The sequence below is a fragment of the Mus pahari genome, chromosome 2, assembly GCF_900095145.1.
Source record: "Mus pahari chromosome 2, PAHARI_EIJ_v1.1, whole genome shotgun sequence".
Taxonomy (NCBI): domain Eukaryota; kingdom Metazoa; phylum Chordata; class Mammalia; order Rodentia; family Muridae; genus Mus; species Mus pahari.
The window spans coordinates 4,697,753-4,712,776 of record NC_034591.1 but is presented as its reverse complement, the minus strand read 5'-3'; the positions used below and the strand labels follow the sequence as shown (position 1 = coordinate 4,712,776).

Sequence of the window (15,024 nt, the reverse complement as noted above, 5' to 3'; positions counted from 1 at the left end):
TGGGCGCCGCGGTCGCGTGACGCGTTTTCAAATCTTTAACCGCCGCGGCTCCCACGTCGGAGCTCTAGCTACAGCCTCTTCCTGCTCCGGGCCTCCCGCGCCGGAACCGGCCCTCCCTGAAGCTCGGCCCGCGGACGCTGCCCTGCGCCGAGGCCGAGGCCGGGGCCGGGGAGGCCCTGGGAGCTTTGTGTTGGCCGCGGCCGTCCCATGCGGCCCCCGGTGCGGACCCAGCATGTAGGTGCCTGGTGGCTGCCATGAACCTCGAGACCATGAGGATCCACAGCAAAGCACCTCTCCCGGGTATGGAGCCCCTCCCCCGCCGCGGTCCCTTTAATCGCTTCCTGCCCGGCCGCTTCCACGGCGGGTTCGACAGAGTCGATTCCTGCGGTGGCGGGGGGACCCTTCGCCGCTTGTGCGTTTCTGTGGCTTCTCGGCGGCCGCGAGGCGTTCGGTGTTGGCTCTCCGTGAGGGACCGACGCTGGCCGGGCCCGTCGTGCTCTTTCCCCGCCTCGGCTGCGAGCGACCCGGCTTTCCCGGGGCTGCAGGCTTCAGACAATGCGCGGGACCCCGACGGCCACACAGCCCCACGGAGGAGGCGCCCACTCCCATTTGTGACTGTTCCCGTCACTCGTGAGGGAGGAGAGGGGTGTGTGTGTGTTTCAACCTCATAGACAAAAGCGGATTTCAATCTCAATGTTTAATATAAAAAAAAATTCATTAAAGGGAAAACTCCTTGTGTCTAGGAACTAATAAAAGTGCTGGTTGTGTTCGAAAGTTTAAAGAAGTTGTTTGACTCTCATCTGCTTTTAAAATAAAAGATGAATGGCAGAGTCCTTAGTGGGCTTAGGTTCTTAATATGTAAACAAAGTGCATGAACTCCATCGTTTAGTTCTTTTAAGTATTAGACAAACTATGAAACCAAAATTCGAGCATTTAGTAACCGGGAAGAATTTGGTTGTTTATTCTAGATGAGTGTGTGTGGCTGCCTAGGTAAATAAGCTTGAAATATTTGGAACACCTGTGTTGGGTTTTCACAGACCTGTTAATTACCCACATGAAGTTTACATCATGAGAAAGGTAAGTTTTCCAGAACGGCTCTATAGAATTCCCTGCTTCATACACGGAATGGGAGTAAATAATAACTATTTTCTGCTGATTCAGCTCTTGTTCTCTTGGTTTCTTGTGGAAACCATACAGGGCAGTTTGCCTTCATCCTAAGTGGTAATATTAGGGAAAACATTTAGATACTAACTACTTAATTTGTTATGACTAGTAATGTTTCCTTTCTGCAATAAAGCTGTTGAACATTTTTGTAAAATAAATTGAAATATTGTCTGCATAAAATGTTGCCTGATTCTTTTGTAATCACAGGTGGCATCCAGGACAGAAATGAAAAGAATCGACCATCCTTGAAGTCCCTGAAGGCTGATAATAGACTGGAAAAATCCAAATATAAGCCCCTTTGGGGAAAAATATTTTACCTTGACTTGCCTTCTATCACCATATGTGAGAAACTACAAAAAGATATAAAGGAACTTGGAGGGGTAAGTGAGAACAACTCACCCACCAGAAGTTGAGAAACGTAATACTTGGTGTTCTGTAATATACATTACCAAGGCGTTTCATTTTGGAGATTACAGCCATTTAGCAGTAGCAACTTTGATGAGCTATTGGTTATTAGTGAGTCATTTGGGGACTGGGAGTGTAGCCCAGTGGTCTAACACCTGCTGACATGTGCAAGACTTTCTGTGTTCAAGTCCCAACATCAGAGGATAAAGAAAACTTTTTCTTAAAGCCTTTTGTAGCCTGATAAAATGTCAAGTTTTTGTGATAGGTGGTTTGGTATAAAGGAATGAGGCTCCTTTGTCCTAGTAAACCTGCCTTTCAAAAATAGCAGGAGCCATTTGACTGATGGCTGAAGGGAGCTGTTATGTGTTAAAATAGTTCTTTAATTTCATATATATATGTGTGTGTGTGTGTGTATATATATAATTATTATATATTTATGGCATACAATTTACTAGTGTACACATGTGTACTGTGTGTATATGTCTATGGACGCGCCAGGAGAGAAGTACTTCGTCAGCAGGCGCCTGTCATGAGGGAACAATTTTAGAGTAGTAGTTAAAATGCCTTCCCTGTTGTATCCATTACTTTATGATTAGAAAACTTTGGCAAAACTCTATAAAGACTTCTTAGGTGTATTGTTAATGTTACCTAAAATCTAGCAAATGTGGTTATTATGATTTTTACTGTTTCGGAGGTTTCTGCTGGACTGAAAGTTAGTGGTTTTGATCATTTTGTTCCCAGACTGAAAAGTCACAAGACTACTTCACTGGTTTCTTAGAGTTACTCACTAATGTGATATTTTACTTACCCGCCCTTGACATTTGTCTACCTTTTTGGGGGAGGCAGTTGATAGAATTTTACTTTGAATATGAAAGACATGTGGATTTCACTTTTTCTTTGTCAGTTACATTCATATACAAGTTCTGTTGCAATCAGTCCCTTGCCCATTCTCTTCTGCATAACTAGATCCACTCCACCCCCTAAGCAGTCTACCTTCCTACTGTCGGTTTTGTTGACTGTCTTGTATTTATGATAGCATTTATCATAATGATCAGTATGGCTGCACTTCTAAAGGTCATGGTTGATAGACCTGCCACCATCAGCTGTATTGCCTATCAACAGTATGTTCATGTTCTCAGGACATCATAGATATGAGTAAAGACCCCTCTTTTTAGCAATGAAGTGCTACCTGCTAAACTTCTAACATGATACGCCACCATTATTTTAATATTGGTGGCTATGCAATAGTGATAACTTTCTCAGATATGTTGACTAATCTGTTAACTTTGGGTCTAAATAACTCATGTTTAGATTTGTGTTTCTCACAGCACTTCAGACGATGTTGTATCTCTTAAGTCCAGCTCGGGAAACTTATAAAAGGGAGCTTCGACTAAACGAGCAGTATCGTGTCAGTGCTGGCCCAGGAATCACTTCCACCAACCCTCCCTTTTCTTCCCCCATCCTCACAACACCTCCTAAGATACTTTCAAGAAACAAACATTCAATTACTTCTACCACAAATGGTTGTTAAAGACCATTTTGATTTTATATATGTTAAATTTTACCCTTTAATGGTTTCAAGTATCTCAGTGGCTTTACTAAAAGCGTAGTTTTATAATAATGTAGCAGGGGAGTTAACATCATGAAAGTGATTTTTCCCTGAGGTAAGCTCTCCAGATGTTCTGATCCCTATGATCTCTTCCAATGCAAAAGCCCCTCTGCTGCATAATTTGTGTTATTGCATCTGCACCCTCCCCTTAGGAAAAGCCAAGTGCTGGGCTAGTGAGGTAGCCTGCAGGTAAGGGAGGGCACAAGAGGGCTGACTTCCACAGTCCACTGCCGTTCTTTTTGGAAAAAAAGTACCTAGTTCTGGTCTTGGCTGTATAATTCGCTGATGTCAGTTTAATTCCTAGGTCCTGGTTTCTTTCCACATTTGAAGGAACCCAGTTTTATCAAATTGTCATTTATTTAAAAGATTCTCTCTTCCCCCAGTGTTTAGTTTTATTTAACCTTTCTATCCTTTTTATTATTTTCTTTTGCTTTGGATGGCCCCAATGGTGTCATTGCTTAATTGACCACAAATATTTGTTTTCTGTGAGTCTTAATGAAACCATGCTAAAAATTTGCAGAGGACATTTGTGATAATTCAAGTATTGACTGTATAGCAGTCAATTTTCACATGATAATGAACCTTCTTTTATAGTGTAGAAAAATAGCCAAATGAAAGCCACTTAAGAAGGACAAAGAGCCAGGCTTGCAGGTGTTTGCTTATAATCCCAGGGCTGAGAGGCCAAAGCTTCAGGATCATGGGTTCAAGTTCATGCTAGCTTGGGCTACTTGGTAAGACCCTATTTAAAGAGAAGGAAGGGTGGGCTAAAATAAAACATCTGGGAAAGAAAATATAAGGGTAGTGTTTTCGGCTCTACTTGGTGGCATGACCAAGTAGAGTGGAGAGGGAGAGTGGAGCCTAAGAGTGAGGTGGACTAAAGTCTCATACAAAAGCCAACTTTTTTCAGAGTATCAGGCAGGTTATACTCTGAGGGTTAAGAATCACATGAGTGGCCAGGCATGGTGGGCACGCCTTTAATCCCAGCACTTGGGAGGCAGAAGCAGGCAAATTTCTGAGTTCAAGGCCAGCCTGGTCTTCAGAGTGAGTTCCAGGACACCCAGGGGCTACACAGAGAAACCGTCTCAGAAAAAAACAACAACAACAACAACAAAGAATCACATGAGTAAGGTGACACAAGGACAAGCCTCTAGTTCGGACTTCATGCTTTTCCATAGAGGCATGTGAATAACAACAATTGAAGTAAACTCATTCCTATCCACTTCACTTGGGAGGGGCACAAAAACACATTCCAAGAACAATTCTGTGTTTTGAAAAAACTGAGGTCACAAGACTCATCTTGTTTCTTGGAGTTTTCTCACAAGCACTCAGAATTCTCACTTGACTCCATTCTTGGACTGTGTTCCAACAGGGTGTAATACCTTGTTACGTCATGATCCTGAGGACAAATGGGTATAATTTTTGTGTTTGCCCATTAAAATGTAGAGGCAGCAATTTCCAATAAATTGAAGACCATGGCAAAACTACAAATTGAACAGTTCTTATGGTTTGCAGGGCATGCTATTGTGCTTTTGTTAGACTCAAAAATGAATCCTATGTCTGTCTTTCCTAGAGCTCTAATCTAGATAGAAATGGCATGGTGTCTTGTGAAAAATCTTTTCCTAGGGATATCTGTTCACCCCAGATAGGAATCCTATGACAGAGCAAAGTATGGATACCACCAAAGTCTAACTTGGTGGACCAGTGAATATTACTGAGGTTACTTACAGGAACAGAAGTGAGTCAGATAACTGCATCTCCAAGGCCCACCTCAGCATGGATGACAGCTCACAAAAAAAAAAAAAAAAAAAAAAAAAGCTGGGAAACCTGGAGCACACTGAACAGACTGCAGGCAACTCAGCTGGTTTCTGCTTCTTCCAGGCAGCTGGTCTGGTCTGGTCTCAGAGTCTTTGCAGCCTTTCTCCTATAAGAGTCTTTACAGCTCAGCTTCCTTTTGTCTGAGAGGAATTCTCAGCTTTTGTCCTCTATTCTGTCAGGGAGGGGCCTATTGAATCTGGTCAGTTTCAGGGACTTCCTTAAAGTTCTTTTTAGTAGTTTACCTTTCTGCTTAAGGAGCTTCCTGTAGGGTGGAATGTTCCAGTCCCCCAGGAAACTTACAAAACCCATGGGTACAACTGATTGCAATTTAATACAAAAAGCAAAGGAAAGGGGAGATTACTTCTAACTGAAGGATTGTAGAGGACATTGTGTGGGCATAATATCTAAGTAATTACAGAACAGCCCTGGGAAAGCTTTGATAGGGATATGTAGAAATTGCTATTAGGATACAGATGGGCATGCTTACCTACCATTGTGAATCAATACAGTTAATGTTTGAGCTGAGTCTTGAAGGAATGTTAGGAATGTACTTAGTAAACTGTACACACTTTTTAGAAAGAACTTACTTAAAATATATGCCTGAATAGGTGTGCTTGTGTACTTAATGCTACAAACTCCCTGCAAGTGAAACTGAGATGTGGAAGTGGCAAGAATCGCTTATGTTAGAACCAAATTATAAAGGGTATTTTCTTCATGATGCAGGCCAGATAACAGAGTAGGGTTGGGCTTTGGGAGGCAGCAGGGTTATTTTAAGCAGGGTCTAGCTGGCTGGCCAATTATACAGCAAATAATCTTCTTGCCTCTTATTTTCCCAGTTCTAAAATAATAAGTCTGAGCCACACACAACAAACAGTTTTCTGGTTTGGTTTCCTTTTGGTTTTGTGGCGGTGTTATTTTGAGAGATAATAAGTTAGGGTTTCTCTGTGTGTTTACTGTGCCCAAAACTACTAAGAGTTTTTGTTTGTGTATTTTAAATTATGTTTGTGTGTTTGTTGTATAAAGGCAATGCAGGTGCCGAAGGAGTACAGGAGGGCATCAGACCCTCTGGAACTGGAGTTACAGAGTTGGGAGCTGCCATGCACGTGCTGTGAATTGAGCCCAGGGTCTGCTGCGCAGAGTAGCAAGTGCTTTATCTGCTAAGCCATTTCCGCTCTCCTTTACATTTTTACACTAAGGAGTTTTAATTCAGTTTATATGAAATGAAAACTGGGAGAAATTTATGGTATTATAGTTGTCTAACATTCAGTCCAGTGAGAGAGACTCAAAAATAAACTATATCTAGCTAGTTGTCTGCTTATTTTTGTTTTTTAGTGATAAGATCATTCTGCCAGCCAGTTTCAGGAAAGCTGGATATCTACATGCCAAAGAATGAATTTGTAAATTTACCTTACATCACATATAAAAATTAACTCAAAATGGAGCCAAGATATAAATGTAAGAGTCTTCTAATACTTAGAAAATATCATTGGCAGCAAATTAAAAGGATTCATAAGTTCAACTTAGTTAAAATTAACAACTCCTCTATCTCCCGGGACAGTAACAAGAAATCATAAATGGTAGAGAATATTTCCAAGTCATTCATTTTTCCCCAATTAATAGAGTGTTTACTAGGCCTACATGAAGCTCTGGGTTCAGTCCCAACCACTGCAAAAAAAAAAAAAAAAAAAAAAAAAAAAAAAAAAAAAAACTGTCAAAAATAAAATAAAAAAAACAAAAAACAGTGTCACAGACCAGTATTCCAGCATTCAGGGGTAAAGGCAGGAAACTCAAAAGGTTATCCTTAGGTCAAGGCCAACTTAATCTTGTTTCCAAATAAAAATTGTATGTCCAATATCTAGTAAGTGTATTATATACAGAATATGTGAACATTTCAACAGAAAGGTAATCCAGTGGGTAAAGGGGGCTTTAGAGATGGCTCAGCAGTTAAAACCCCTTATTCATGCAGAGGATTTGAGTTCAGTTTCCAGTACCCACATGGTGGCTCTAAATCATCTATAGTTCTAGGAGTTCTGACACCCTCTTCTGGCCTCAGCAGTCTCTGGGCACACATAACAGATAGATGTATATATACACGTAAGCAGACACACATAAAAATAAATAATGGGTGAAGGGCCTAAATAGACATTCAGCCCCACAGCTTTGTGATCATCGGGTAAATGCAAATCTAAACTCATAGGCACGCCTATCAGGTACTGTCAAAGAGCCAGAAAATAAGCTTATCAGCCTTCACAGTTTGACTTGTCCTCCATTTCTGGGAATGTAAAAGGCAACATCTGTGCAAACAACATGGGCAGTTTCAAGAAAGGGGTTTCAGCAATTTATGTATCTGAAAGAGTTGAAAGTGGGTTGTCAAAGAGATAAATGATGACCAAGACATGGGGAGCAGGCTGGTGAGCAGCATTCGTCCATGTTCTTCAGTTCCTTCAAGCTCCTGCCCGGGATGCCCCTAGAATGGCCGTTTTCAACCTGTGGGTCTCAACCCCTTTGGGCTGTTGGTTTATTTTATTATTTTACTATGTTCTTATATCTACTACCTTAATCCATTCCAACCCCCCGACACTAGGTAGGAGAGGAAGAAGCTTAGAGTGGAAAGGGGACATTGACCTGTAGGATACTTCCTTCAGATTTAGGGTCTGTGAGTTCCTAGGGACCAATCAAGTCTTCATTGTTAGAATACCTAGCAGTCCAACAAACCATCAATTGCAAAAACAGTGAACCAGCAGCAACCACAAAGGCCTGCTTAGGGTTCTCATATTTATACCCTCTCCAGAGTCCCCAGAATTAAGCTATATGTTACTGGCAAAAATCACGCCCTGCTAGAACAAGAGACAGATCATAGTTAACTGCTGTGGCAAGCTGAAGCAGCCTACAGCCCACCCCTGGGATTAAACATGTTTATATAACATAATTGGGTTTTTAAAGAAACCAATATCTTCACTACATTGGGGGGAGTCAGTTGACACTTTCACAGGGGTTACCTAAGAATATCAGAGAAAACAGATACTTACGATTCATAACAATAGCAAAACTACAGTTATGAAGCAGTAACAAAAATAATTTTATTGTTAGGGTCATCACAACATGAGGAATTATATTATAGGATTGCAGCATTAGGAAAGTTGAGAACCACTGCCCTAGATGACAGACTGTTACCTGGAATTATAGCTGAATTAAACCCTTTCCTCAAGTTGGTTTTGGTCCGTGTTTAAGCATAGCAACAGAAAGCAAATTCCGACAAGGAGGTGCTTCTCCCTGATTGGATGTTCTAGCCTAGCACTCACATTTATTTCTCCGCTTCCTGACTGCAGATACACTGGCTCAGCCTCTTAGCTCCTGCTATCACACCCTCTCTGCCACAGTGGATTGATGGTATTTCCTCAAATCTGAACCAGAATAAACCATTTCTTCAAGTTATTTTTGTGAGGTATTTTGTGACTTCCCATGAGAACTGTAGTTATTACAGTGGCTAATCACCCTTAAATCTTTTTCTTTAGCATAGCACTGGGGCTTGATCCTACTTTATGATCTCATTTAACTTTGAAAGAGTCTTGTCTCCAAAGACCATGGAGCATGCATCTCAACCGCTGTGACCCTTTAATATAATCCCTCATGTGGGGACTCCCAAGCATAACTTTTTTTGTTGCTACTTCATGACTATTTTGCTACTGTTATGAATCATAATGTAAATACTAATAAGCAGGAGATCTGGTATGTGACTCCCAGACAGGTTGGACCACAGGTTGAGAACCCCTGCCCTGGAGCATATATTTTCACCTTTTTTAAGTATATGAGTCTTTATCTACATATATCTATATATACCTACACATGTGTGTAGCACATGCATACAGTGCCTGAAATGGTCAGAAGAGGGCATCAGATCACCTGGAAATGAAGTTACAGACAGTTGTGAACCTCTGTGTGGGTTCACCTGGACTGAATCCTGGTCCTCTGAAAGAGCAGCCAGTACCTGTTGAGTCATCCCTCCAGCCCATTTTCACCTTACCACACAGTTGGGACAATTTAGATGAACTAGCGCGCGCGTGTGTGTGTGTGTGTGTGTGTGTGTGTGTGAATTGCTGGAAACTTTATGAAGTTTAAGGCAGTATTTTACATATAAATTAGCATTTACATTCTTTTCTACTTTTACACAGGACCCATATTTTTTTTCAATAAACAAATAGGGATACTTTATTAGCTGGTCAATGAAAATGGATGTTGCCTAGAAGGGAAAAGGAAACAACTTTCACTAAGGTTGTTTTTGCCAACAGCTAATTAATTCTGAGTCAGTGGTAGCTTAAATTAACTTATAACAAACTTTGGTTCATTTTGTTTTTAGTTCTTTAGTTTTATGTAGTTTTATGTAGTGCGTATGAATGTGCCTGCAGTGCATATAATGTGCACTCTCACATGGAAATCAGAGAACTTGCAGGAGTTGGTTTTTCCTTCTGCTGTGTGAGTCCAGGTGCTCAAACTCAGAAAATCAGGTTTGGTAACAAGAACCATCAGCATCACCCTCAAGGCATCTGGCTGTCCCTTGTTCCTGCCTTTCAGACTGTGAGTCCTGTAGAAAATTGGAACTTGGAAAAAGTCTTCTTACTGATTATTAGTTACTTCTGCCTGCTTCTTAGTATTGTGTCAATTGTATGTGTTTTAATAGTACTAGTTCAATACTAGTACTTAAGAATAGTATATAGCACATGATATTATTAATGAAACTCCCATTATATTTCCTCAGAACTATGGGCTCAAAAATGCAGTGTGAAAAGCACCAATTTGTAATATGAAATTGGAAGTTGTTCACAGTGTCTTTAAAGAGCTTTGGAAAATTTGATTATAAATACTTTGTTTTCTTCTAGCGAGTTGAAGAATTTCTCAGCAAAGATATCAGTTATCTTGTTTCAAATAAAAAGGAAGCAAAGTATGCACAAACATTGGGCCGCGTTTCTCCTGTACCAAGTCCAGAATCTGCATATACTGCAGAAACCACCTCTCCTCATCCCAGCCACGATGGAAGTTTCATTAAGTCTCAAGACAGAGTAAGTGTGTCATATATGCTTTGATCCTAGGGCAAAGTGGATCTCATGGTTTTCTTTTTGTTTTAAGACAAGTCTCACTATGTAGCCCTCTCAGACTGGTCTTGCACTCAGAATTCTTATTTCATCTGCCTTAGTGTCTCCCAGGTCTTGGAGTTACAGATGTTTGCCTGACATCTGACTTTGGGCTTTCAGTAGCAGGGTTACAGTTCATAGATGGAATGGTTATAAAGCCAAAGATCTGTGTCTTTCTCACCTAATGTTTCTTTTTGAAAGGTGATTAAGTTTTCTCTAATAATACAGTACTCAAGTTGTACCCTGATGCCTAAACCATGCACTTGCACTTTAGACAGGTAGCTTTTGATTTTTAGAATAATTTACAACTAAAGTTAATAGCCAGCCATTCTTTTGAAGAAAAAATAGAAACTTGTAAAACTTTCAAAGTAGATAAACTGACTATCTACAGCATACTGACTGTGCACTACATATAAGTTAGGCATATTTTTACATATCCAGAAGTTGGTGGGAAAAACAAAATAATATTTTGTGACAAGTAGAAAATGTTTTTGTAAATATTGTATGAATGTTAGGGTTGCTTATATGCTTTAAGTGGAATTTAGTCTTTTGACAAAGATGATGTGGTCTACAAGGCCTACAGTGGTATGCTATTTGTCCCTTCTCATAAAAATAAGTTATGAAAATATTTCTTACAGTACATTTCTATCAAGTTGGAAGACAAAAAGGAAGGGCAAATTAATACTTAGAAAAGAAAGTAAGAGATAAAACGATTAATGTGTCTAAATTGTTACACTAAGATATAATTAAATGGGCATTTAAAGCATAGCCACATGGAAAGCAGTTTGAATGTGGAGAGAGCAGGAAGCGGGAGTTGCACAGGTGGTCCAGTGAGAAAGGGAGGAGACTGGGTCAGGCTTGTGCAGTATTGCTGTCTGGTAAAAATGTAATATACTACCAACAAGCTCTTGATTTGTTCATAGCCTTTCAACTGCTTTTTATGCTGTCTTACTTTAAAAGGGAAATAATTTATAAAAATTGTGTATAAAGTTTTTCTTAAATCTTTTTTTAAAACAAAGCTAAGCCAGGCCTGTTAGCCCAGCTCCTTAGGAATGTGAGGCAATCTAAGGAAGGAGCTAGAGAAAGTACCCAAGGAGCTGAAGGGGTCTGCAACCCTATAGGTGGAACAACAGTATGAACCAACCAGCACCCCCAGAGCTCATGTCTCTAGCTGCATATGTAGCAGAAGATTGCCTAGTTGGCCATCAATGGGAGGAGAGGCCCTTGGTCTTGCGAAGATCATATGCCCCAGTACAGGGGAATGCCAGGGCCAGGAAGCAGGAGTGGGTGGGTTGGGGAGCAGGGTCGGGGAGGGTATAGGGCACTTTCTGGATAGCATTTGAAATGTAAATGAAGGAAATATCTAATAAAAAAAAATTCAAGTTCATTAAAAAAAAAAAGAATGTGAGGCAAGAGGATTCTAAGTTGAAGGGTGGCCGGGGCAACTCGGAGAAACCAAATTTAAAGTTAAGGCTTCAGAAGCATTGGAGATGTAGCTCAGCTGTAGATGCTTGCTAGGATGTACCACCCAAAAGGAAAAGGAATAAAATCTAAAATGTTAACCTGAAAAGTGTAGTTTTGTCTTGTTTTCTGAGACAGATTCTCATGTAATTCTGGCCTCAAGTTTGCTATGTAGCTTGACTTTAAAATGTCAGTGGATGCTAGCTATTTTCATTTGCATAGAACTGACCCTCTAACATCTCCTTCAGCTTCTTTCTTTCTTTCTTTCTTTCTTTCTTTCTTTCTTTCTTTCTTTCTTTCTTTCTTTCTTCGTGTGTGTGTTTGTGTTTGGTATGTTTCTTGATGTTTTCTGCACTGGAAAAAGAGAGGGAAAAAATTTAATCTGTCTTCCAAGAGAATAATGAAGCCACCATAAATTTTCTGTGTTTATAGCCATTGAGACTATATAAACAAAATTTTCTACTTTTAAGGGTTTCTTTTTTCTAACCTTTTCTCTGATGAAGTACTATAATTGTTTGTTTTCTTCATCGTCTTACAGGTATGTTTGAGCCGAGGAAAACTGTTAGCTGAAAAAGCTGTCAAGGATCATGTAAGTAGGAATTTGAAATTCACAGCATGTGGGATTCAGTTGTGACACTGTGCTGGTGTCTAGCACATGAGGTCCTTAACTCTTCATAAGCCAGGCATAGGAGCATACACCTGTCATAACAGCTCTAAGGAGGTAGAGGACCAGAAGTTCAAGAACATCCTCAGCTACATAAGGAGTTCAAAGCCAGCCAGAGCTAGCAACCCTGTGATGCAGGGACAGGGAGGAAAGAAAAACATGCAGTGCATATTTTGCTTCTTTATTGTCTTGTTTTCTGAGACAGATTCTCATGTAATTCAGGCTGGCCTCAAATTTGCTATATAGCTTGACTTCTGAGTGCTGACATTATAGATATATACTACCATATATAATATAGGTACAGCTGTATTTTATTAAAAATTTAACTGTGGGCTGGCTAGATGACTCAGTGGGTAAAGCTGCTTACTGCCAAAACTACTGACCTTGGTTTGATACCTAGGACCTGAGTGATGGAAGAAAAGAACTGACTTTTTTTTTTTTTCCCAATTTTTTTGAGACAGGGTTTCTCTGTGTAGTCCTGGCTGTCCTGGAACTCACTCTGTAGACCAGGCTGGCCTCGAACTCAGAAATCCGCCTGTCTCTGCCTCCCCAGTGCTGGGATTAAAGGTGTGTGCCACCATGCCCTGCAAATTGTCCTGTGATCTCCAAGTGTGCACTGTGGTATGTGTGTACCGACACACATACACACAGACAAGCATACAAGTAGAATAAGTGAATGTAATAAGAAATACTCAACTTGGGGCCGGTAGTAAAGTTGGCAAAATGCCTGTCATGAAAGCAATAGAACTTAAATTTGGATATTCAAAAGCCACATAAAAAGTAAAAAGCCAGGCATGGCAAGAGGTGCCTCTGATCCTAGCATTGACATTTTGGGGGAGGGTTAGGGTGAGACACAGGGGTCTCTGAAGCTAATTGGCCAGTCAGCCTAGCTGAATCAGTAACTTGCAGGTTCAGCAAGTGACCTGCCTTCTCTAGAAAAATTGAAAGTGGAGAAGGATTGAAGAAAGACATTTGGCATTGACCGGAGGCCTCTGAATCACACAGGCATGTACACACCACATACACACAAAATTTGTAACTGAAAGTTGAAGATATTCTGGAGATAACTCTTTAATTTTTAATGAAAAAAGCTTAAGTTACAGCATGTCTCATTCTATCAGAAATAGAAGCTACTTTTTCCTGGAGGAACATCCCCCTCTTGTGGACATCCTAGACATTACTGAAAACTCGAAGGTTACCTTAGGATATACATTTAATTGTTAAGAATATACATTAATTCTTAGGTCAGGCATAGTGGGCATACCTTTATTCCCAACACTTGAGAGGCAGGCAGATTTCTGGCTTCCAGGGCTACTAAGTGAGACTTTGACTCAAACAAAACATAGGAATATATTAATTGGAAACAATTTAAGAATGCCAAAATATAAAACAAGGTCCTCATTTCTATTGTACTTCATTGGGGACATTTATCCATAATCTCTTCAATGCTATTAAGACTTAAATAAGATTTAAGATTTAAAACGTTTTAAAAGTAGTTCTTAGACAAACTTGGTTTGTTTGTTTGTTTGTTTGTTTGTTTCACAGGATTTTATTCCTGCTAATAGTATATTATCAAATGCCTTATCATGGGGAGTAAAGATTCTTCATATAGATGGTAAGATCTTTTGACGGTATTTGTTGTACATGCCTGTCTGTCCTTTAGTTACATAATAAACATTTTGGTGGTAGGCATATCTCCCATGTTAAACTTTTAACATAAAGTTACTGCCACTTAACATCCAAAGGTAAACTTGCTAACCTTCAGTTCTTATTTCAATAAAGACATTCGATACTACATTGAACAGAAGAAGAAAGCACTGAGTGCACTCAAGAAATCAAGTGCTTCGGGGAGGGATGCGGTATGTGGCTCTTTTTTAAAACTTCTTAAACGTGGTAGCTTGTTTTTTGTTTTTCTTTGTGTGTTTGTTTTTGTTTTTAATATCTATAAGTAATTCACCAGTAAGTAAAAAAAATACTTTGTGAGGCTCTTTTATGGATTTCTGAATTCTGTGTCATTTGACTTGAAGCTTTTATTCATGAATTAAGAATTGTTTCTGGGGTAATGGCATAGGTTTTTTTCATCCTTTTTTGTTGCTGCTATATTTTAAGAGATACTCTGTTTATTCTGGAGAAAAACATAAGAAAATACAAAGATGGTTTTGTGCTGTAGTTGTCCTATTGTTCTCCTGTCGCCAAGTATACAGTCTCTTCTGGATTCATCTTTGAGTCACTCTTTGTCTATTATACCCCTGCCTAACTACTCTTCAATCCGTACACTCCATCTTCTCACTGTTTTGCAGATCTCTGCTTCTGTATTTCTCACTCACTTTTTTTTTTTGAGGGGGGGGCTTGCAGGACAAGAAGTTTTATTCAATAAGACATCTTTCTGGTCCTTCTTTCTTGAGTATATTTTTACATGAGAATATATATTAGAAAATTATAGCAATTCAAAGCTATTTAGTTTTGGCATCTTCTTTTTAGTGTTTTTTTCTTCTATTATTATTATTATTATTATTATTATTTTCTTTATTTACATTTCAAATGCTATCCCGAAAGTTCCCTATACCCCCACCCCCCTGCCCCTGCTCCCCTACCCACCCACTCTACTACTTAGCCCAGGCCTTCCCTTGTGCTAGGTCATATAAAGTTTGCAAGACCAAGGGGTCTCTCTTCCCAATGACGGCCCATTAGGCCATCTTCTGCTACATATGCAGCTAGAGACACAAACTCAGGGGGTACTGGTTAGTTCATATTGTTGTTCCACCTACAGGGTTGTA

General features: G+C 39.9%; 1 protein-coding gene across 1 annotated transcript; it reads left to right on the top strand.

Moving 5' to 3' along the window:
• The first annotated feature begins 93 nt into the window (after nt 1–93).
• Dbf4 (DBF4 zinc finger) lies at nt 94–14,504 on the top strand. Its single transcript, XM_021190205.1, has 7 exons — nt 94–300; nt 1,372–1,544; nt 9,871–10,050; nt 12,122–12,172; nt 13,793–13,862; nt 14,030–14,106; nt 14,418–14,504. Exons 1-7 carry the CDS (start codon nt 255–257, stop codon nt 14,502–14,504), a joined length of 684 nt encoding a protein of 227 aa, XP_021045864.1. The 5' UTR covers nt 94–254.
• Nucleotides 14,505–15,024: the final 520 nt, after the last annotated feature.